This window comes from Benincasa hispida, chromosome 10 (genome assembly GCF_027475165.1).
Source record: "Benincasa hispida cultivar pf3 chromosome 10, pf3_genome.v1.1, whole genome shotgun sequence".
Taxonomy (NCBI): domain Eukaryota; kingdom Viridiplantae; phylum Streptophyta; class Magnoliopsida; order Cucurbitales; family Cucurbitaceae; genus Benincasa; species Benincasa hispida.
Genome location: NC_143487.1, coordinates 3,540,516 through 3,564,696, shown reverse-complemented (window position 1 = coordinate 3,564,696; position 24,181 = coordinate 3,540,516). Strand labels below are relative to the sequence as shown.

At 34.7% G+C, this 24,181-nt stretch overlaps 1 protein-coding gene across 1 annotated transcript; it reads left to right on the top strand.

The window, feature by feature from the left end:
* The first annotated feature begins 4,823 nt into the window (after positions 1–4,823).
* BSL3 (BRI1 suppressor 1 (BSU1)-like 3) lies at positions 4,824–20,649 on the top strand. Its single transcript, XM_039045075.2, has 21 exons — positions 4,824–5,785; positions 6,574–6,634; positions 6,710–6,788; positions 6,888–6,967; positions 7,045–7,139; positions 7,269–7,368; positions 7,777–7,846; positions 8,617–8,718; positions 8,812–8,893; positions 13,832–14,011; positions 14,870–15,140; positions 15,240–15,477; positions 15,642–15,812; positions 17,499–17,737; positions 17,842–17,926; positions 18,018–18,116; positions 18,202–18,401; positions 18,541–18,616; positions 19,497–19,632; positions 19,707–19,846; positions 19,942–20,649. The coding sequence occupies exons 1-21, from the start codon at positions 5,323–5,325 to the stop codon at positions 20,023–20,025; spliced, it is 3,051 nt and encodes a 1,016-aa protein (XP_038901003.1). The 5' UTR covers positions 4,824–5,322; the 3' UTR covers positions 20,026–20,649.
* Positions 20,650–24,181: the final 3,532 nt, after the last annotated feature.

The following is a 24,181-nucleotide window of genomic DNA, read 5'->3' as shown; positions in this document are numbered from 1 at the left end:
TAATTTTCCACTTGTTCTTCTATTAATATACCATGGTTGAATGTTCTCGCAAGTGTTTTTTCGTCCTAAGTAAAATCACTTTAAGCTAAACTCATAATATTTGAAGATGTGATTTTTTGAAAAGGTTAAAACACCAAAATCTATTTTGTGAAAATGACACTTTTAATTCATTTTTGGCGCAATAGATCTTTAAGAAAACACTTAATGATATTTTTAAGAGTATATAGCTATTCATTGTGATTTAATACATCATAAAAAAATGTTAAGATGTTAACATGTAAAAATGTTTTTGCTTCAATCACTTTCACTTCAAAAGTACCCACCAAGATATATTAGTTAGTTTCTATTATTTTAACGGACAATAACATAATAACACACCCATGTGGCACATATATCTAGAGTAGTTAGTTCATTAACAGTGTCAACAATGATATTTAGATAGAAAACACATCTTAAAATTCATAAATGTAATAAATGCACCTATTTTAATGCTTGACAACGAAATAGTCATAATGATAAAAGTAGATTGAAATTCGACATTTTTAAACTAAGAAAAATGCACTAATTTAAACCCATATTAAAAACAATACATACAAAAAAGAAAAAAAAAAAAAAAGTTTTTCACAGCCCTTTGGTAGGTTTGCATATTCAATATAATCTTGAAAACACATATACTTAAAAGGTACTTTCTAAATGTGATTTTAAAGAGAAAAATAAATACTTTTAATTAAAAGCACTAATTTCAAAAAGCCATTCCTAAATTCATTATGGATTTAGACGAGTTAACCTGAAAAAAAAAAGGGGGGGTGGAAATCAGATAGTTACACGGCTGAGAGACTAGAGAGCATTGAAAAAGCCAATTTTAGAAAGAAAGCATTAAATTCAAACATAGTGTGATAAAAAAAGAAAAGAAATTCACTTTAGTGATTGGCTTTTGAAAAAAGTGACACGTTTAATCCAAATTAAAGTTCTATTGTTTTTATAGATACATACAATAAACGAACACATGCTGCCAATGCATGCATGGACTTCACCACGCTTTTTAATTACCATATTTTTTTTCGTAATTATGGCAGTTCCCAAAATCCAACTACATGGAACCCTGCCGAATGACCTCTCATGAATTATATTATTTATATTTTTCCCAAAATATTTTTTGTTTTTTTTTTTTAAAACAAAACGGTAAGAAATAGTAAATATTATAACAAATAAGGATTTCACTAGTTAACGGTAAATTATAAATAGTTGTAATCATCACTATTATATTTGGAGCCTCGGTTACAAACTAGGCTATAGTAGCTCACTCCACTAATTTCAAGTTGGCGGTCTAAACACTCTAACTCCTTTCAGTTTTCTTAACATCCCTATGTCACAAATTCTTCTTATTTCATTTTATTATATTTTTTTTTCGTGTGGTTGAAGTGAGGTGCATGAACATGAATGCATTTGTCAAGTATTGCTTGAGCAAAAAAATTCATCATAAATATTTTTTTCCGAAAAATTTAATCTATATCCATTGTATTGATTAAAACTACTGAATAATAATTATATCAATCAAACTTTAAACTTTGATTAATGATTCGCTTTTGACCATTGCGTGATTTTAGAGCTATTTTCACTTGATTTTGTTCCGGTCTATTTTCACTTAAAATCACTTTAATTAAAAGTATTCTTCTTCAAGAATCCTACCAAAGTAGGCAAAACAAATTATTGCATAATTTTTTCTCAATAATTTGAGAAACATTGAGAAGACATATATATACCTATATATCTTTCTCTCTTATAAATGCATTTTCTTTGAAAGTTATCATTCAAACAATAATTATAAACAAAGACACTATTTATTTTGAGAGTTTTAGTTTTATCTATAAGGAGTTACACTATTGAAAATTTATTCAAAAAACTATCTCAAATGCAAATGTTTCGTAACAACCGTTGAGTGCATATAAAAATTTCAAATTACTTCTCTCTCATACATCAAACTGTAAAGAGAAAAAAACAACACACTATGACGGTCTTATCGAATAATTTCTCATATAGTTGCGAAGTACAACAAGAAGAGAGGATTGCTACGTGATGGAGATGAGTGAATGAGAGAACAAGATAGATAATTGGTTGACTTATATGAAAGTTTTTTCCTAATCTACCATATCATCCTTACTATTAACAAATCAACTAACAAAAGAAAAAAAAATATCAACTAGCCGTGGTTGTTGTAGCCATAAGAAGGGAAAAAAAGCAACATTAGAGGCTAAATATAATAATTTTACAAACTTTAGGGATTAAATTCATAATTTTTAGAAAGGCAGGAAATTGAACAAAAACAATGATAACGTTCGTTATAGTAGACAATAATATACTTGTATGAACTTTTAACCTTGGAAAAATAAAAGAACATGTAGCATGAGGGGCTATTTATGTAATTTGGCCTGGACAAAAAATGATTTAAGAAAAATAGAATATATATTTTTAAAATAACCTCCAATAATATCGAAGTTTTACTTTTATATTGGTCAATTTTAAATTTGTTTTAAAATGAAAACAGAGCATTTATTTTATTCGACTTGCTCGCTTTACTTTGGAGTTTGTGAATCTAATTTCATCCTCAATAAAAGGAAAATGATCTCTTCATCAACCAATCATAAATTTTCGAACTGATACAAGGGGAAGAAAAATATTAATAATGATATACAGTTTTTATTTTATAAATATCTTAATAGTTGAGTATAGATTGTTATTTTATTAAATGTCTAAAAAATAAAAAGTTATTTTACTATAACATAATTAGATATAAAAATATAAAATCTAGGAAAAGCCAGCTCTAACCTCATGTGCAAGACAGACAAAGGTCACTCTCACGTTTCACCTACGATATCACGCGCCAATTTTTCCTTTGTTTTTTTTTTTTACTGCCATTTTATTAGCAACTTACGAGTTATATAAGTGTTTGACTTAAAAAAGAAAGTAGTTAGCAAATTTAACCATTAGATCCAAAGTATTATTAGCATATATGTATAATATAAAAAAAATTTATAAATATAACAAAATTTATATTCATATCGCAAAATCTATCAATAAATTTTGTTATATTTGTGACCCTATAAATATTACCTATTGGAACTTCTTCAAAAAATGATATTCACCACGTTTCAAGTCCACAAAAACGGTTGAAGTATTTGATTTTAGTTTTTCCTTTTGAAAAGACATAATTTTAGTTTTCACTTAATGCCAACCTTAGCACTTATTTTATTTTCCTCTTCTAAATTGTAAATATCGTATTTTAGTCTTTTGAAATGTTTCACTTCTCTTATTAAATTTTGAACAAAACTATTTTAATTATTTTCATCCAAATTTTATTAATCATTTAATAATAATATAAAGATATTACAGGTGCATTTGGGGCTAAAACTATATTAAAACTATAATAACCACCTCTTGCTATAGTAAATACTATTTCAAAACCCCAAATTAGTTACAGTAAACACTATTTCAAAATCTCATTAGCTATAGTATTTACTATTTACTAAAGTTTTTATTATTTTACATTCATCGTCTTTTAATTTTTTGTTATAGTATTTACTATTTTCTTCTCAAATTAAAATAGTTTACACCTAAAACACATATTGTTATAACCCAATTTAAAATAATCTACATGTAAAATACAAACTATTATAACCCAACTATAATAACTAACTCATTGTCCTAAACACGCCTTAAGAACCCAACACCTAGCTTATTTGATGTGACTTTAAATACTTGTTTATATATATAGATATCTATTGATTACTAATCCAATTATAGCTCATTCAAATGATTGATGATTCGATCTCTTATCCTGTAATTATTAAACAAAAAAAAACCTATTAATTAGATAAATGATCAATTAGTGTTACTTGCTTTAACGTATTTTATTATTTTTATTTATTCTAAGGGTAGATTAGTCTTTTATTCGTTTCTTATCGTTTACCCTACATAATTAGTGTGTATGTCATCGAGTACTTTTGATTGATAAACAAACCTTATTTTTCTTTATAGTTTCACAACTAGAATACTATATTTTTTTTAAACAAACAATTTTGTTTTCATATTTATTATTTTTTAAATTAAACATCATTTCCATCTTCTTATGAGATTAAAGTGTAATGCGATCATAAGAATATATACTTAGAATTTGAATGCACACCTTTTAATCTTCACCGTTGAGAATGAAATCATAATATGACAAATAGATAAGATTTAACATTTAAATATAATTAATTTTTTTTGGAAGAAATATATTTCCAAAATTTGATTATATACATGGTTTGTTTTTTTTGAGAACTCCATGATTTAAATTTTAAACCACGGGAATAAAAAAATAAATGAAAAAAAATTATCTGGCAGATGGGTAGGAAGTAGTTGAGAAGTGGGAGGTGGATGGTAAAAAGTTATTAGTACGGAACAAATGATTCGATTATTATTCATTGGAGTGAAACTGAAACTATACCCCTACACTCTGTACTTAAACCATTTCCAAATCCATCGCCCAAACCGCCGGTACTCTTGCCGCCACGTCCAACCCACGCGCCACCTCGCGCGTCGTCTTCAAAGCACCCCGACAATTTTTTCGACTTGCAAAAAATTAAAAACCCCCCAGGATATAATAACCGGTAATCACCGTTTATAGTTAAACCCATATTCCCGGTTATGCCGGTGAACCCTCTACAATGCGCCGTCAGAACTTAGATCTGACGGCTCAAAACTCATTTCCCGTCACACACTTAAACCGGACCGTCAAAATAAAAAAACAAAATAATAAAAATATCGTCGAAGAAGGATAGATAGAGAGACATTCACATATCATATCGCATAATTCGCATTATATGATGCACAATTTTATTTTATTTATTTATTTTTTTTAAGAGCGAGAGAGAAAGCGGAATTTTAATTTTATTTTGTCCTCCTTGAAACTTTGATGTGGGTTTGATCGTTGAGGGAGCTTTGAAGATTGTCTCGTACTGCATCTACTTCTTCTTTTTCTGAGGGAAAATAAAGCAGAAAGAGAAAGTGATTTCGTTCATTTCTTTTGTGTAAAAGGATAAAAGGAAGTTTTTCCTTTCTACTGCTGGATGTTTTTTGTTCGGAATTTCTTTTTAGTTCTTTTATAGAATCGGGAAATCCAGGATTTCTGTTAGGGTTTTGGGTATTTTTGTGTTGCGGACTACTTTCGAAAGTCCGGTATTGGACTTCTGAACCGAATCGAAATGCCTGTTTGGAATTCCGTTTCGTCGGAATTCTAAATCCGATCTTCAAGTTTGTGGTTTCAATTCAAGAGCTGAATAAATGGACGTCGATTCCTCGATGGTTCCGGAGCCCGATCACGATCCGGCGGTGCAGAATCACACTACTGTTTCTTCTTCTTCTTCTTCTTCTTCTTCTGCTGCTGCTGCTACTGCTGGAGTCGATAGAGATCAGCTTAGGGAGCAGCCTCAAGCCGGCGGTGGAACTCCGCCGCAGTCTATGTCGTCGTCTCAGCAGCAACAGACCGCCGTGCAGATGCAGCAGACTACGGTTGTAGGGCCAAGACTCGCGCCTACGTACTCGGTAGTAAACGCGATAATTGAAAAGAAGGAAGATGGACCAGGGCCGCGATGCGGTCATACCTTGACGGCTGTGGGGTCTGTTGGCGAGGAGGGGACTCCGGGATACATTGGGCCGAGATTAATATTGTTTGGTGGTGCCACTGCTCTCGAGGGCAACTCTGCGGCTTCTGGGACTCCATCATCAGCTGGAAGTGCTGGAATCCGTATGTTAATTTTGCTAACTATACTCTTCAATTGTTGAATTTATGTTCGGAGAGCGGTTATGGGGTGTGCGTTACATCGTGAAAGCTCACAACATTTCTTCTTGGTGCTGGTTGCGTTGTTGGGAGTTACTACCTTTTCGTTAATTGTTCTGTTAAAACCCTAGTTCCACTTGATCCCACCAGATATAATGTATTAATGTATCCCTAGGAGTCTTTCGTTTGAAACACTCCTCTACTTGAATTGCTTTCTTCCGAAACTTGAATGTTGTGGTTTCTTGCCATTCTAACCAGTCAATGCATTGGGGCATATGTAACTTCGCCTTCAAACACATCTAATTGGGAAGTTAAATCCTCCTGTTTTATTAGGGGCGTGGGGTTACTGATTATGTTTGAAATTCGGATCCATTTTTCCTGTAATTTCATCGTGTTGATGATACAAAACAGTGCGTGTTGCTCTGAATTTGTTTCTTTTCATTTATGCCCAACATTTTGTTGTCTATGTTTGTGATAGATACTTTAATCTAGTGGAACTAGAGGTGCATATTTGCTGATCTGCTTGCTAAGAATTGAAATTGTTGACTGAGTACAACTCAAGATATTCAAACTCTTTTTTTGGTATCATTAATTTTGTCAGCAGAGCAGACAACTTTAATTCCACTTCAGTTTTGTAAGCTGCAGTTTGATCTCATGGGAGCTAATTGAACGACTCTGCACATGGTTTTTCAGATATTTTTATTTTTATTTTTAATGCTGTAAACTATGCTTATTTTGTAGTTCCTGTGTTGCAGGGCTTGCAGGTGCCACTGCTGATGTGCATTGTTATGACGTTTTAACTAATAAATGGTCCAGGTAAGTCCTGGTCTTCATCCCATCTCCTTCCGTTCCCCTTGTCTTCATCTAACATTCTCATCAAATATCTTGCAGAATTACTCCACTTGGAGAACCGCCTACGCCGAGGGCTGCACATGTGGCAACTGCTGTTGGAACTATGGTAGTCATTCAGGTCAGCCTTGTTTAATTTCTGGTTTAAGTTTGTAAAATTTACTTGGTCAGGGTTCTGTTAGTTCTTCATTATGGATCTCTTACCTTTCTTATGACGCAGGGTGGAATTGGACCAGCTGGTCTGTCTGCTGAGGATCTTCATGTTCTTGACCTGACACAGCAGCGCCCACGATGGCATAGGTTAGACTTTGGTGATGTGCTTTGTTCATTTTTGAATGTTTTTATAAGATATGCCTCGTATGACTATTTTCCTATAGAGTAGTTGTGCAAGGCCCTGGTCCAGGACCACGTTATGGACATGTAATGGCTCTAGTGGGGCAGAGGTACCTCATGGCGATTGGTGGTAATGATGGTAAGCCATACTTCTTTGTAATTTTTCATATGTTCATCTGATGCAACCCATGATTTCTATTTCAGAAATTATCAATTTTTACTTTTTGTTTACTATTTTACACAACATAAAATTTGGTCTATGTTTTAGGCAAGCGGCCTTTGGCTGATGTGTGGGCACTAGATACTGCTGCCAAACCTTATGAATGGCGGAAGTTGGAGCCAGAAGGGGAGGGTCCACCTCCGTGCATGTAAGACCCTTCATCTTGGCTTTTTATGTGGTTTTTGTCTTACTTTGTTGTGTGCTTTGGCAACATTTCTACTTCTCTTTGTTATCACTTGCTTTAGTGGTTTTACACCTCAAACTTATTTCCTTATTTAGTGATTTAGTGGTTTTGGCATAAGGTAAATCACAATCATGTTATCCTACCGATTTTTACTTCTTTCGAATAATTACTTTTTGGGTGCTCAGAATTTGAAAGTAACTCTTCTTTCACTAATGCCAAACAAACCACCTCTTTTATGACTAAAAAATTTCACAATTTGAGTTCACCTATTTGGATTTCATTTGCATTTTTTGTTCAAATCCTGTAGAACCAATTTTCTTCTTCAAAATATTATGAGTTTCAGCCATTATTTGACACTTCAAATATCACTAGGTATGCAACTGCTAGTGCGCGATCTGATGGTCTTCTTTTGCTATGTGGAGGGAGAGATGCTAATAGTGTGGTGAGTAAAAGAATCGTTGTTACATGGCACTTGACTTTGTTTAATGGTTTGTTATGGGATATGCTTTTATTCATTTGATCCTGACTTGAATGAATTCTTAGCACTTGTTATCGTTTGCTTTAGGGTTCATCACATAATCTCTATGGTATTCCTCCTTTTGAAATCAAGTTGTAGATTTAAGTTGAATATTGATTTATGTTACGAGGTTGAGATAGTGCATTGCGACACATGAATAGATATAAATCCCATATTATTTAGTTCTATGGTAAAAGTATATTAAGGATAAATATTTACTAAAGATGACGAGATGCAATTAATGTAAAGCCTAATGCAATTAATCAATATGCTTAAATTATGAGATCCTAAAATCATAAAAAGTTTTTTCTTTCATATAAAAAATGTGTCACAATATCTATGAGTGACATCTTATTTCGTTTGTAAAAATTAGTTGAGATTTGCACAAGTTGACTCGAATACCCATGGTTATAATAAAAGAAGTGTGATTTGCTAGATGCTATAAAAAATGGTATAAAGTATTTCAACACCATGAAGCTACATTTACTTCCATATTGAATGCCTCCATATATTCAAAGTCTTGGAAGATGAATATCATTGCAAAGAATTCATGCGTGACATTTGACTATTTGGTTCTCTGAAGGAATAAAAGGGAAAAAAGTGTTTACCTTAGCTAAAGCTATAATATTTTAAAAACATTTTAAACTGATGTTGAACTTAAGATTTTTCTTACTACCTGTCTTCATTTCCTGCAGCCGCTGGCAAGTGCATATGGACTTGCTAAACACAGAGATGGTCGTTGGGAATGGGCAATTGCTCCTGGTGTCTCACCATCTCCTAGATATCAGCATGCTGCTGTGCGTTCATCCATCTTTAATCTTTCATCTTGCTCTCTCTCTCTCTCTCAACCTTTACTATTAAAAATCTTTCTGCGCTTCCTCTTATTCCAGGTATTTGTTAATGCACGACTCCATGTATCTGGAGGGGCCCTTGGTGGTGGGCGCATGGTAGAAGATTCATCAAGCGTGGCAGGTACTAAATCAGTATTATCGAGTATGAGCTATCTTCCCCTTTTGTCAATGTATTCTTTGATGTTGTTATGGGTTACCCTTGCAAAATATGTTAGCCTGAATAGAAGCCTTTATTAATAACCTAGGTTGGAAAGAGTACACGACATAGGGCTTTAAGTTGGGAGGCCAAAGCATCATGAGTGGTTGTGATATCGTCACTTCATCTTCATGTGTCAGGATAGATTTTCGTAGTACTTATCTGTTCTGGGGTGCAGATGATTGTTGATGCTTGTATATGTCATTAAACCAACAAATTAGGACTTGATTAAAAATGAGGCGCATAGTTACTGTTGTTGTCTTATTTGTTTTTATATCTAATTTCCTCGGAATATGCCTCCTCCCACCATTTCTGCTTGCGTCCCCTCACCTCATCCTTAACCCTAGTTGTTGTTGTTGCTTCTGACATCACCATTGCCATTTATTTGCCGTATTTTTACGTCTTCTTCATTTGGGTAGTTTGGATTTTGCTCTATCTGTCCATCAGTCCATCGCCCACGAGTGCAATCTGCCATTTTGCTGCTTTTTTCGAGAATACCACCCCTTTTAGTTATGGGTTTACAACATTCTTGTGTCAGGAACACCTTCGTTAGCATTTGGTTTGAAAGTGAGATGCTCTTTATAGAAAATATGAACAATAAGATGGTAATCCATCTCGTTCTCTCATTTGCTATGGTTTAACATTCTTTTTATTACATTTCTCGGTGCATTCACATATCTTTTTAAAAGATAGTGATGATTATGGTACAACTCGGTTATTTAGGTTGAACTTTGAAGTGTTGATTGTGTTGTGTGGCCCCTTTTGGAGGAAGGCAGTTAATCAATATTTCTGTGGGAATTTCTAAAAGTGGTTTACCTTTTTCGGTTTTGGGATATTTTACATGATTATCTTAGAAAATATGAAGATTTTATTGGATCTAAGATCCAGTTTAACCTCTCCCATTCATAGAAAAAGTAAGCTCTCACAAAAGTTTTGTAGATTTTGTGAAAGGGAACTTGAAGTCTAATGATGTTTCAGAAATGGATTCTAATTTGCCATTTCCCATTTCTATTGGGTGAAGAAGAATTATGAAATAACGTGGATGGATATAGTGTAGTACTGGTCATTGCCAAATTTTTTGCTCATGACAAGTGGATGAATATTCGGAAGGTTTTAGAATAAATTTTTGGAGTCCCTTTTTCTTCTCAATCCGTTCATGGTTGACAAAACTTTACTTAGAGGATGGAAGCATGTGAGTGGAATGAGTACACTTGGGAAGTGGAAGTTCCTCAGGTAATTTCATGTAAAAATTGAAAGGTGGTCCAATAAAAAGCATAGTATTCCAGATTTTGTTGAAGGGTATGGGGTTGGATTACTATCAAGAATTTACCTTTACAAAGTTGGGGAAGAAGTGTTTTTGAAGCAATAGGTGAACATTTTGGTGGTCTTATTAGCATTTCCTTTAAAACCTTTAATTTGTTTGATTGTTCTGCAACTTACGTTGAAGTAGAGAAGATCTTATGTGGATTAATTCCAGCATTCGTCAAGATAATGGATACAAAAAGAAGAAACTCTTTTATGAGGTTTGGAGACATTTTTCCTTTGGATCCTCCAGATGCATTAATAGAATAATTTCCTCCAAATGACTTTTTGAATCCTTTGGACTTAATTTGTATCCAAAGTGTATTGGAAGATGAAAAACCTCTGACATGACCCCTCGGTAGATTCGAGCAAAGATGTGGTTGGTGAAGAGTCTGAAGACACTACTAATGCCCTAGATTTTCAGCATTCTGTTTTACTTTAGGAAGATGGCATTTCTTCTCAGCATCTCTCCCGTTTTTTGATTGACAAGGATTCTGCATCGCCAGTGTGTTCAGAGAAGTGGTTGATAAATCTCCAATTAATGACTCTCGGCTAAATGACTTAATGAAGATGAAGAGTTATCCCCTATTTTGGAAAGTGCCAGGCATATTTTTTTTTTGAACAAGAAACAACCCACTTCATTAAGATAATGAAAGATGTTACATGTGTATGAAAGGAAACAAACCATAATGAGCAAAACTATTCAAAAACTAAATAACACAAAAAGGATCAGTAAATACACCAGGACATCTCAACTAGGTTGACTCCTCCATAGCATTCTCATCATCTCCTAGAAGGACTAAAATTCAATTGCTGAGTACAATACTAAGAAGACCTTGCATATATCAAGGCTTACAACAGAAAGATAAATTGAAAATTAAAATCCATCACTAGACTGTTACAAGATCAAGAAAGCGGGAAGATGAAGGCGTTCCAATTGAGACTGATGTCTTGGATGGAGAAGTCTTTAAAAAAAATGCCAGGCATATAAAAAATGCCTTTTAAAAGCTTACTCTTTATTCTATACAAGGAAAAAGAGCGCAACCGCCTCAAATGCTACTTTATCTATGTTAGTGATACATCAAGCTACTAATCAAGATGTATTTGAAGAAAAATGCATTTGTTCAGTTTTACTGAAAAAGATTTCAACCAGAAGGAAAAAGGAGCCAAAAAACATTCAGAGAATCAGTATACATTTCTCAACCATCATCAATTCTTCTTTACCTCTAGTTGATAATTATCTCTCAAGAGGTGTGTTCTATTCATCAAACAAGCTAACCCAAAGTTCAGAATTTTGTGGGGATGGTTTGGATTCAGATATGGAAACTGTGGTTAGAATTCTGTTCATTGGGAGCAAAATTTTCCAATTGATGATGAAGCAGAGAAGATCTTTTTTGATGAAGCTGTAGAAGGGGTTCTTTGCAATCTTTTTTGGGAAAAAAGATTTAATCCTAAGAAGAAACCATTTGATAAGCCCAATCTTATTGGTCTTTGGTGAGGTTTCATGTTTCTCATAGAGCGTCAACTTTGAAGACCTTGTAACTACTCTTTATGCAACATTTTACTTGGTTGGGCTTTGTGGGGTGATTGAAATAGTAGGACTTTTAGGGGTGTGGATAAAGATCCTAGTGAGGTTTGGTTGATGGTTCGCTTTCATGTTTCCTTGTGCGCTTTGGTTTCAAAGACCATTTGTAATTACCCTATAGGTGTCATTTTGCATGGCTGGACTCCTTAATTGCAAGGGGTTGCTTTTGTGGGCGGGGTGTTTTTGTTTGTCCTTATATTCTTTCATTTTTTCTCAATGAAAGTTGTTATTCTTATAAATTTTTTTCTACTTGGTTGGAACCCCTTTCTTTAATGGGATTTTTGTGGGCTTGGTCCTTTGTATGCCTTTGTATTCTTTCATTTCCACTCATTGAAAGCAATTGTTTTTTTTTTTTTTGAGACACACTCGAACTTCATTTCATTAGGGTTATGAAATTATAATAGGGAGCCATTAGCATGAAAGATTACAAAAAGCAAGCATGACCAATTTGTCATGAGAGATGTACGGCTTTTATCACAAAAGTGTTGGGGAACATAATGGGCTCCTCAGTTTTGGATACCTCATTTTAGAGAAAGTTTGGTTGCTTCTTTGGTTTTTCAGTGTTTTGTTGTTGGTCTTTCTTATTGATTAGAAACATGTTGTAGGGTTTAAGCAAGACCAATTTTCTTTGAGAGTTGTAAGGCTATAATCACAGAAGTATTGGGGAACATAATTGGCTCCTCAGTTTTGGCTACCTCATCTTAGAGAAAAATTTGGTTGCTCCTTTGGTTTTTCTGTGTTTTGTTGTTGGTCTTTCTTATTGATTAGAAACATTTTGGTCTTACTTTTTGTAATTTTTCATGACTAATACAAAACCAGGACAAGTTTGCTATGAGAGATGTAAGGCTATAATCCTTAAACCCTAAACTCTAAACTTTATGTATTAGTCAAAGTTTTTGCTTGTTGCTTCTGTTTAGTTATTTAAATTTCTCTTTGCTGTCTCAGCTTGCTCTAGTCTTTGTTTGAAGAAGCTTTCAGCATCGATCAATATATTTGTTCTTCTTGCTATTTGAAAGTCATTGATCCTTTTTGGCGTCCTTGTATTTCTATTCTCTTTGTTGCAGCTGTTATTTTTATTTTTTTTAATTAATGTTTCCATTTCTTAAGGGTTCTGGTTTTTAGTCCTATTTGTTTGTTTCTTTCTCACTCTTCGGGAGATTGTATCCCCAGACATTTTTCTTCCTTCTCATCAATCAATGAAAAGTCTTATTAAAAAATATCTACTTTTCCTGAATTAATACAAATAGATTGTCAGAGGCTTCTGATCCTTTTTCACTTTGGAACAGTAGTAGAACTTTTCATGAAGTAGAATAACTGATTTACATCCAAAAAGGCAAAAGAGGGGCCCTTGAGGTACTGGAGGCTATAAAAGAGCTATTTTTATAAAGCTGAAGTGTATTTACATAAAAGCTGTATTAGTCCTCCAGTTGGAAGTAGTGTAAACAAGAACACCTATTTGAACATTCTCCTTGTGAACACCCCTGACCACTCTATTGTTTTTTCCTTCCATAATTCCCAAAGGCCTTATATGATGGCATTCTCCTGAGAATTCTTGCTCTTCTTTTTTGTGGTTGTCCAAAGTAAGACTTGATCCATGAAATATTTTACTGACATTGGGAGGCTCATATAGATGCTGAATCTGTTAATGATGTTGTTCCATGGAGAGTTTCTTCATTGTTTAAGTCATTTTTCTGTTCAGTTTTGACTTCTTGCATTTGAATGACTTTCATTCCGTAGATCTTAATGAAATTTGGTTAATGTTGATTTTTAAAAAAGAAGTTTCTATGCTATTTAAATCGTGTTGGCATTGATTTCTCTCCTTCTCTTTTTCTTTCTTGAAATTGTGTTGGTCCTTTGACTAGCATAAAGCTGTTTCTTTTTCTCTATGTTAACACGATTATTTATGTGCGTCTTCTAATCCTAGGATCTCTTACCTCGGGGAGTCTTACATAGTTCTCATATTACTCTGTTTACAGTGTTGGATACTGCAGCAGGTGTCTGGTGTGACATAAAATCTGTTGTTACCTCTCCCAGGACGGGGAGATATAGTGCTGATGCAGCAGGTGGTGATGCTTCTGTAGAATTAACTAGGCGTTGTAGGCATGCAGCTGCTGCCGTGGGTGACCTAATTTTCATTTATGGTGGTTTACGCGGTGGTGAGTCGTAAAAGCTTTTTATTTATCCACTTGCATTACAAATTCTCCTTGTTTTTCAGATTGATAATAAAGGAAGGGTTTCATAGAAAGACAGATGGTATAGCCAGAAAAGATATAATGAAACTAGCACTTTCGTGATGCAACCTAAGGAGAGACACCCTTTGTTATTTTTAAATGAAGATAAGATTGGATTACCCAAGGCACCAAAGTTGCCTATAAACTCCACTTTCCTCTGACAAATTTTGTTAAAGTAGAATACTTCCTTTATCTTCTCATAAAGAAGTAGAATATTTCCATTTAAAATATAAAGCCTCTTAACAGTATTGCAGTGAGGAGAAAAAAATGCTATCAGGGACCTAAGTATCTCCTTAGCTGAACTTTAATATTGTACATTTTCATGTATATGGAAATCTTAGTTTGTTTATCTTTTAGTTGTGCATTTTTTTTCATCAGGGATCATTACCAGCACAAAAAGTGGACTATAATTTAATTATGATGAATCATAGCGGCAAGATTAGGTTTGGTGTGACTCCAATGGGCGACATGATCTTAGCTACTAAGACAATCTGGGAACATGCATCATTATGAGTTGATTTGTTGCGTATTGAATGATGCTAAGATGACCGATGGAATTCTAGCTTTCTGTGCAAAATTTTTTAGGAGTGTGTTATTCTAACAGTGTATATCTTCTTAATATTTGTCATGTCTATGATTTGTTCATAGAAACAGTAGACTTCTGTATGTCTGAAGGGCTGAACTTATTATGCTGATAAGTATTTTGTTCATGAGATTTCACAGAGCATTTGTACCTCAGAATTCATAATACATGGCGTAGTAATATTTTTCATATATCCACAGGTGTTTTGTTAGACGACCTTCTAGTTGCTGAGGATATGGCTGCTGCTGAAACAACAAGTGCAGCTTCTCATGCAGCAGCAGCAGCTGCTGCATCTGTTCAACCTGGACGATTACCACCCAGGTATGGATTCACTGATGAAAGAGCTAGACAAACGATGCCAGAAGCTGCTCCTGATGGTTCAGTGGTGCTGGGAAATCCTGTTGCTCCCCCCGTGAATGGTGACATATACACTGATATAAGCACAGAAAATGCAATGCTTCAAGGCCAACGGTTAGTAAAATTTTTCTAGACTAGATTCTCAGTTCTCAACTTGTATTAAAATGGCCTTGCTCAGAATCCTGGAACTGGATGTACAATAATACTGTGCAGGCGAATGAGTAAAGGTGTCGAATATTTGGTTGAGGCATCAGCAGCAGAAGCTGAGGCTATCAGTGCTACATTTGCTGCAGCTAAGGCAAGGCAAGTCAATGGGGAAGTTGAGCTCCCTGATAGGGATCGAGGGGCTGAGGCTACTCCAAGTGGGAAACAGATTTCTAGCTTGATAAAGCCTGATTCTACTGGATCAAATAGCATTGCTCCTGCTGGAGTTAGGCTGCATCATAGAGCTGTTAGTATATATTATAATTACTACAGATGTTTGGTGCATTTTTTTTAAAAATAATAATAACAATTATTATTATTATTATTATTTTTTAATATATATACACATTAAAAGTGGTTGTGTAATAAAATGTTGTGCTGTATATTTTAACACTTGAACTGCACTATTAGGTGGTTGTTGCTGCTGAGACTGGTGGAGCTCTAGGTGGCATGGTTAGGCAACTTTCAATTGATCAGTTTGAAAATGAAGGTCGGAGGGTAAGCTACGGGACTCCTGAGAATGCAACTGCAGCAAGGAAACTATTAGATCGTCAGATGTCCATCAACAGCGTGCCCAAGAAGGTATTCAAGGATCAGCTCATTATAGTTTAGGTCCTATTCAAGTTATGCAGAATTATTCTGTGTTGAATGTTCATTATAGCCAGTGTTGGGTAAAATATCTTCCAAGCATATTTGCATAACTTATAGAAGAGCTTTGCTATAAGTTTTTGGTGATTTCTACTCTGAAATGTGAATATTTTGTGCCACTTGTTTCTCTACATTTATCTTTAAACACAACAATTTAGAAAACCTTCCAGAATTTTAATTAGGTTGTCAATTGCTCACTCGTATTTTTACAAGATAATGAAATTTCATCTTTAGATTGTAAAAGCCTCTCCTTCAAACTTGGAATCCCCTCGATCCACCATCCTACTTAAGCGACCCAACGTATCTCCCACAATCCCAAGAGAAAAGGGGAGAAAGGGTCTCAGTCTCTCAAACCCTTTTGATGCAACTACCTCTCCAGTAAGATATATAGAGAATTTGGTTTTAGTAGGTGCACGTCTTTATCCACATCAGCCTTCAATTTCCAAATTCTTTTCTTTTCATGACTGTTTGGAACAACTCCCACCCCACCATGTCTTCTGCTTTCTCAAGATCTATCTTGAATGTTCGAGCTCTCTTCTTTTCATTTCTCCAGTCCTCCATTGCTCAACTACTCTTAGAGTTGAATGGGAGCAAATAAGTTCCTCTTTTAGGAAATGATTTGGATGTTCCATAATTCAGCTTGAATATATTTCAGAACTTTATTTCGAAAGATTATGTTTCAGTTTGTGAATGTGTCTAGTCTAGAGGATTTGCATTCATCAATATTTTTTAGTTGCTGCCACAGTTAACCTTTCCTTAACCAGTCCCTCGACCAAAGACTGTCTTCCACAGAAATCAGGCTCCAGTATTACCCATTGCCCCATGTTCTCTAGGATTTTGTGCAGTCTTGTTCCATCGTCTCATTCTCCTTGATAAAAGCTTTGCCAATTGCCAGGTCATGAACTGGATAGTTGAAGTCGATTATCTCCCCTTCCTTTTATGATGATCCTCCTATCATAATCAACTTTCTCTGGTTTGCTAAGATTAGTGTTAGAGATCTCTGGAATGATGCAGAATGGGTAATAGAAAAACATGTTTTGCACCTGAGCATATGGCATCATTTCCCCCCTCCAGAGATAACTCGTTTCTATGTCCAACAACATCTTTTTTTGGCACAATCCTTCTCTCTTCTACACGACTACTTTGCTTCAAGCCCATTTCCTTAGATATTTTAGTTTTCAGTGTGGATATTTTGATCAATCTAAAGCAATATTTTGTAAGGACTTGGTTACCACTTTATTATCCAGGATTAAAATTTCCTTTGAAGATAAAATAGAGAAAAAAACCATATTATAAATGATAACAATAATGATACCAAGAATGATTTTTAACAAATTTAAGTTATGATTGTTAGATGAGATCTCTTTCCTATTTATATCTCTTATGTAATTAATATGATTTTGTCCATGTATTTTTAATTTAAATCCATGGCTAACGGTTTATACTGTTTGAGCCAATGTCTCATCTCCTTTCAAGAAAACCCTAAAGCTGCCTTTGGCTGTTAGTTGAAGGAGGCAGATGATACTCTCACTTAATTGCTAATGTTCCACTGCTTTTTTTCCTTGATTCCCGTTATCCTTTTGGTTTGATATAGTATGCTTTCTACTTTTATCTTCTCAGGTGATAGCACACCTTCTAAAGCCTCGCGGTTGGAAACCTCCTGTTCGCCGACAATTTTTCTTGGACTGCAATGAAATAGCTGATCTTTGTGATAGTGCTGAGAAAATATTTTCAAATGAACCTAGCGTTTTACAGCTTAAGGCTCCTATAAAAATATTTGGTGATCTACACGGTCAATTTGGGGACCTTATGCGCCTTTTTGATGAGTATGGTGCACCTTCAACTGCTGGGGATATTGCGTAAGTAAAGGATTGTTTGGTTCTATATATGAAAGACAAATATGAATCTTCAATCATCTTTATTCAGTCTATTTTCGTAATATCTTTTGATGAACAACTGTCAGATATATCGATTATCTCTTCTTAGGAGATTATGTTGACAGAGGTCAACACAGCCTTGAAACTATTACCCTTCTACTTGCTTTAAAGGTACTTGGGTGATGTTGCTTTTGTTAGTTAAATTTCAATCTATCACATACTGTGCCTTGATAGGCTGCTTTTCTATACGCTTTTACTGCAGGTCGAGTATCAGCAGAATGTACATTTGATACGTGGGAACCATGAAGCTGCAGATATTAATGCTCTTTTTGGCTTTCGGATTGAGTGTATTGAGCGGATGGTATTATTATTGTATACACTTGTATATTTTCACATTCCATCATATAAATTGGTTATAGCGACTCATTTCATTCCTTATGGAACAGGGAGAAAGGGATGGAATTTGGGCATGGCATCGGATTAACCGGTTATTTAACTGGCTTCCTCTAGCAGCTTTGATTGAAAAGAAGATAATTTGTATGCATGGTGGTATTGGTCGGTCAATAAATCATGTAGAGCAGATTGAGAATATTCAGCGTCCAATTACAATGGAAGCTGGTTCAATTGTCCTCATGGATTTGCTGTGGTTAGTGCATTTCTATGCAGTTTTCAACTCTTTTGACTAGCTGATCAATGATCTTAATACATATCTGGTTTGCTGTTCTGTTCAACAGTAGTAATCACTGCAATATACTTATCTCATGTATTGATATGAAAATTTACAGGTCTGATCCTACAGAAAATGATAGTGTGGAAGGACTACGGCCTAATGCTAGAGGTCCAGGTTTAGTCACTTTTGGGGTAAGTGTTAAATGTGCCTTACCCTCTGTCATAGTCATAGATGGTTCACACCGTCTTTTTGCACATTACCTAGTACATTTGGTTCTCAGCGTTAATAACATCCAAACTCTGGAAAAAAAAATCACGACAGCATCAGTGCTTTCTTAATATGGAGGAAACTAATCTAAATTCTAGTTGAAGATTGACCTTTTGATGCAAAACATGTATGATGATGGGGTTTAATGAAATTAAGGGGGTCCCAAGGAAGGGGGACCACCAAGGGAATGTTGGTGGTACTTGTGTTGGGAAATGGTGATGGTAATTTTTATGCTTTTCTGTTTTAGAAAGTTGTAGGGGAAGGGAGGGATTATTAGCCCTCTCTAATTGGTCGGGAGCATTTTGTATTGCCTCGGGAAATTTTATTCCATTTGATATCAATGTCATGTAAGGGTTACCTTACATACTCTTTCACCCTTGAATAAATTATGAACGAAAGGTTTAGATATCATATTGTCGGAAGATGATATTTTGAAATCTGGGCCTAAGGCATCTTATAGTGGGCACGCCAGGTATAGAAATTAAATCTACTCGTGAAAGGTGAGGGACATGATTAAAAGATATATTAATAATGCCTTCGGCATGGCTCATGAGTAGCTCCAGTGCGCATCTTTCATTTCTTGTTAGCACATTCGCTAAATTATTTATTTTTGTTTGTTTTTGAGATTTTTCAGCTTTGAAGTCCATTGGAAATAGCTTCTTAATGTCTGTTGTTAACACATCTGCTTCACTATATTTCGGAACTCTGTTTTTTTTAATAGATGTTGATTGAATCACTTTTCAAGTGCAATGAATGAATTGGCCGTTACTATAAAATGCTCATATGGAATTGTTGTTGCTGCAGCCTGATCGTGTCATGGAATTTTGCAACAATAATGATCTCCAGCTGATAGTTCGCGCCCATGAATGTGTCATGGATGGTTTTGAACGTTTTGCTCAAGGGCATTTGATTACACTTTTCTCGGCCACAAATTACTGCGGTATTCTTTTTGCTTGATCTTATTTCCAGGATCTGTGAATATTTTGCTGATACAGTATCGGTTCTTGCATACAGGCACTGCAAATAATGCTGGAGCTATTTTAGTTCTTGGTCGAGATCTTGTTGTTGTCCCAAAGCTAATTCACCCTTTACCACCTGCAATGACTTCCCCAGAGGCATCACCAGAACGTCATTTAGAAGATACGTGGATGCAGGTGCTGCTGATATGTTCATCCACAACTAATTTTCTTGGGCTATGTTTGTATGTTGTCAATACTGATTCCATTTTGTTGGTATTCTATGAGTTCAGGAGCTGAATGCCAACAGACCTCCAACGCCAACTAGAGGCCGCCCTCAAGTAACCAACGACCGAGGTTCCCTTGCATGGATATAAGCACATTGCTTGACACATCGCTTAAAAACTTATATCGAGTCTTGCCTCATGCTACTACCACTATGGCAGTTCTGGTGTAATGTATAGAACACACGCCCCCGTCTCTGAGTACCAGAACTTGTGATCGTTGTTCAAACGGATATACGAAGGCTGGAGTTCCAATATTCACACACCTCCAATAAGCCATCAAATGGATTGTATAGGTTCAAGAATCAGGTTGCTGGTGGCAGTGATGTTTAAAATGTTTGATGCGCTGCAAGATGTAGTGTCGACCCTTGTACCATTCAATATCGGGTCACAAGCACAGGTGGTAGATGGTCTTAGTTTTTCTCTCTCTTTTTTTTTGCTCCTATAGGTATTTACCATTTTCCAATGGTAATTTTACAAATTTTTGTTCTTTGGTGTCTATTATTTTTCTCCATTTGTAGTGGACAGATTTTTAACTTAAGGGTGTGATTTGGTAGTGAAAGTAATACGTCTATGTGATTGTCCTTTGTATCATAGAGGTTGTTGCTTTGTTTCTTTGTACGATATAATTGTGTGGAGACGACGAAACTTGTCAACCTGTCATGTCAAGAGTTACCAAGTTTTGATTAGTGAATGCCATTATAATTTCTTTCCTTACTCTATTTCTATGTTTTTTCACCCACTTCTTTAATCATCTTAATGTATAATTAGTCAAATAATGAAACTCTTAATCTTCTGGTGTAGTCACTAGATAATTGTCTAGCTCTTGATTTGAACGATGCTTGTAAATATCGAGATTTCTTTTGTTGGTTGAGATTATAATGACTTTAGTTGAAGTATATATAGGTTGACAAGAATTATCATTTTTTTTAAAAAAAAATTTACATTATTTTTATAATCAATTGACTTTTAAAATAAAATTTATGAATTATGGGAAAGTGTGGTATAGCTGAGATCTCTGCCCCTCCAAAAAAGAAAAGTTAGATCAATTTAATTGTTTAGAGGCCATTTGGTGTGTGATAAAAGTGGAGAGTTGAATTGGTAATTATTATCTGGAGAGTTAAATTGTCTGTGTTGTGCAGATTTGAGTTGATAATTATTGTTCGTGTTTGGTGTGTTGAGTTGAGGGTTTCAATTTTTGTGAATAAGGTTGGTTCTTTTTTTTTTTTTTTTTTTTTTTTTTTTTGTAATTGTTGATTAATTTTCAACCATACATCTATTTTCTCAATCCTTTTATGACATGACCCGGAAAAATTCTATTTTTTTTTTTCAATTTGTAAAATATAACTGATTCTTTTCAAAAACTATAAAAATTTTAATTTTTTTCAATCTGTAAAACATACTACCAAAATACATGTCATATTACAACTCAATTATTTATGAATTGGTATATTGTATGTATGTATATTGAATCTTGCTAACTTAGCATCTCAAATCTATTTCTCGGAAAAGCCTTCCTTACTTACTTTCATGGAAATGAGCTTCTTAAGCTTGTAAGGGATTTAGAAAGATCTCTTTTCATGCCTCTATACATAAACATTGAATAATTGGATAATTTACTTTATTTTTATATAATATGGATCGTATATGTCGAACTTAAATTGCATATAGAATAATTACCTTTCATTTCATAATGATGTTGAGAATGTGATAGTATGGTACAGTTACATTCTTTTGAACATCACAAAAATTATATCAAACGACCGAATATGTGACTGTTCCAAAAAACAAATTAAATGAATATATGTTTTTGGGTTGAAATATTAGGTGGTCAGTCTAGTGGGTTCGAGTAAGTAAGCGTGTGCAGTACTGTAGCCGTTTCTCTTCCGGTACAGTGAGGAAGAGATCCGTTTTTTGTATGTTTGTGCCAATTATATCAATTAGGTTGCATCTATCATCCTCTATTAACCCTTTAATACTAAATATGACTTGAACTACATTCTTCCGACGTCTCAATTCCAGCTCATATTTATTGGTTTTCCAAGCAGCGAGTCTGCCCATGCGCGTTGACTGCATATCAGCGGTTAATCGCATGATGTCGATCATTTCATTCTAGAATGTTAGTTGTTTCCTCTTACTCCCTCTAGATGTCTTTGCTGATACGCTTGCTCTGCCCATAGAGATATCTAGTACACCTGCTCTCCTCGTGGACATACCTACTTAATCTTTTTCTATTGCATCCTCAGGTAGTTGGATTTGTTCATTATCTGGGGTAGGGTATTCCTACGATCCTAGCCAATTCTCGTCATCTATTTCTCAGAACAAATTTGACGGCATCATCACTAGGGACTCGCATGACTGTCCGGTTGCCATGTCCTTCCCAAATACATTTGATAATTCATCGTAATGGGGGAATGACTTGTTTCACAATCCCTTCGCGTTAGGATGACTCTGCATTGGTATATAGAAGCAATATTAAAAATTATATGAAAACAGGTGTGGTGTACATTGTTCACTTTTTTAAAAAACTCACCCGAACCCAAACGTCGAAGATCTCCCTGTCCACCTAAACGCACTTGAACTCCTTATTAAATCTGAACCCTGATTGATTTAACATCTCTGTTACTATCGAATATTGTTTCTTTAAACTTCTAATCTTGCATTCGATGGAATTCTCGTTTAGGCCACATCCGGGCAACTTCTTCTCCATCATTCGCTCTAAGTGTTGCAGATATCTTGACCGAAAAGTCCCATTATCAGACTTCCAATCAGACTCCACCAAAGAGATTAGGGCGTTCGCCAACCCAACGTCAACGACTTTCATCCATGTGTGTTTTGATCTTTTTCCATCACCTACCATTCTGATTCATGCATGTATACGTAGTAAAGGCATTATTCAAAATTAAACAGCTTCGTGCCACATTTAAAAAAAAAAACCATGAAGTTAAATAGTCGAATTAAAAATGTTCACAGCGTAAATGAAACACGGGATATTGTTAAACAAGTAGATAAGATGTTCAAATATGTTTTCTTTTTCATTTTTTTTTCCTTCCAGAAATACAGTCATGATTGTTGCCATTGGAAAAACATTTCGATAGCCAAATCATCTATAAATTGGGTCCATTCATTTGATATCTTAATAAATTCAATATTCTCCCCTTCGTAACAACAGATGCAGAATTCTCGTCCAACAACTCAACAATTAAAGCATCTATCCCCATTTCCCTTTTGATTAAGTTGTGAATCAGGCAACATGCAATTATAGATTGACATTGGACCTGTACCGGGTAGAAGGATTTGTCCCTAAGAATTGCTCATCGCCCCTTCAACAGTGCGAATACCCGCTCGATAAAATTTCTTGCCGATGAATGCTTCATGTTGAAAAATTCTCTCGATGTTGTTGGTACGTTTTCGCGTCATGCCAGTTTTAGAGATGGTAGCGTTCCCCTCTATATGGAGCCAAAGATCTTTCAACATTGGGGTAGCCAGCATCATAGAGGTAGTAGTATCCTATACCATTTTTGGGATTATGATACATATCTATTAATGTAATAACTCAAGGTTACTTACGTACATGAGTATTTTTATACCCTTTGGAACCCCTAGTCCGTGCGGTTGCACAACTGCATCCCTCAGGACCCTAGAGTCGATGGTCAAGCCCTCCCATCTATGAAGCACAAATGCTTCAAGTGAGGCAAATAATCAGTATCAGATACGTATCAGATATCGATACTTCTAGATACTTTCCAGATACGTATTTGACACGCGATTTGACGTATCTATTTCTACATATACTTTTTTTTTAAAGAAAAAAGACAATCAACTCATCTAATCTTTTCCAATCTAAAACCAGGCAACCTATTTAAAAATCTCACTACTCGAGTCCAAAACTAAAAGAAAAAAAAAATAACGGACCAAACCCTGGACTAGAATCGTCTAATCACCATCTTCACATTTGAGTCCCCATAAAGCCCACTAAAGTATAAACCATTTGGACATCTTCAATAATTCAATGAAGAAGTTCTTCGTTTATCTTTATACTTCTCCCTTTAATTTTCTTCTTCTTCTTCTTTACAATATGAGTCACTTTTCTATTGCATTTTATTAACTACTGTACTTCAACATCTTAGTTTTTTTTTTTTTTTTTTTTTAAAAAAATTAAATTTTGTATTTTAGTGTTTGTATTCTATTTTGTATTATTGTTATTAATTTGTATGTTAAATTTATCTATATCCTAGATTTTTTTTAA

Excerpts from the sequence above, each read along its gene's own strand:
- BSL3 (XM_039045075.2), top strand. The coding sequence starts at position 5,323 with ATGGACGTCGATTCCTCGATGGTTCCGGAGCCCGATCACGATCCGGCG. Across the intron at positions 7,369-7,776 it reads GAGGGTCCACCTCCGTGCAT|GTATGCAACTGCTAGTGCGC; the intron begins GTAAGACCCTTC and ends AAATATCACTAG. Across the intron at positions 7,847-8,616 it reads GGAGAGATGCTAATAGTGTG|CCGCTGGCAAGTGCATATGG; the intron begins GTGAGTAAAAGA and ends CATTTCCTGCAG.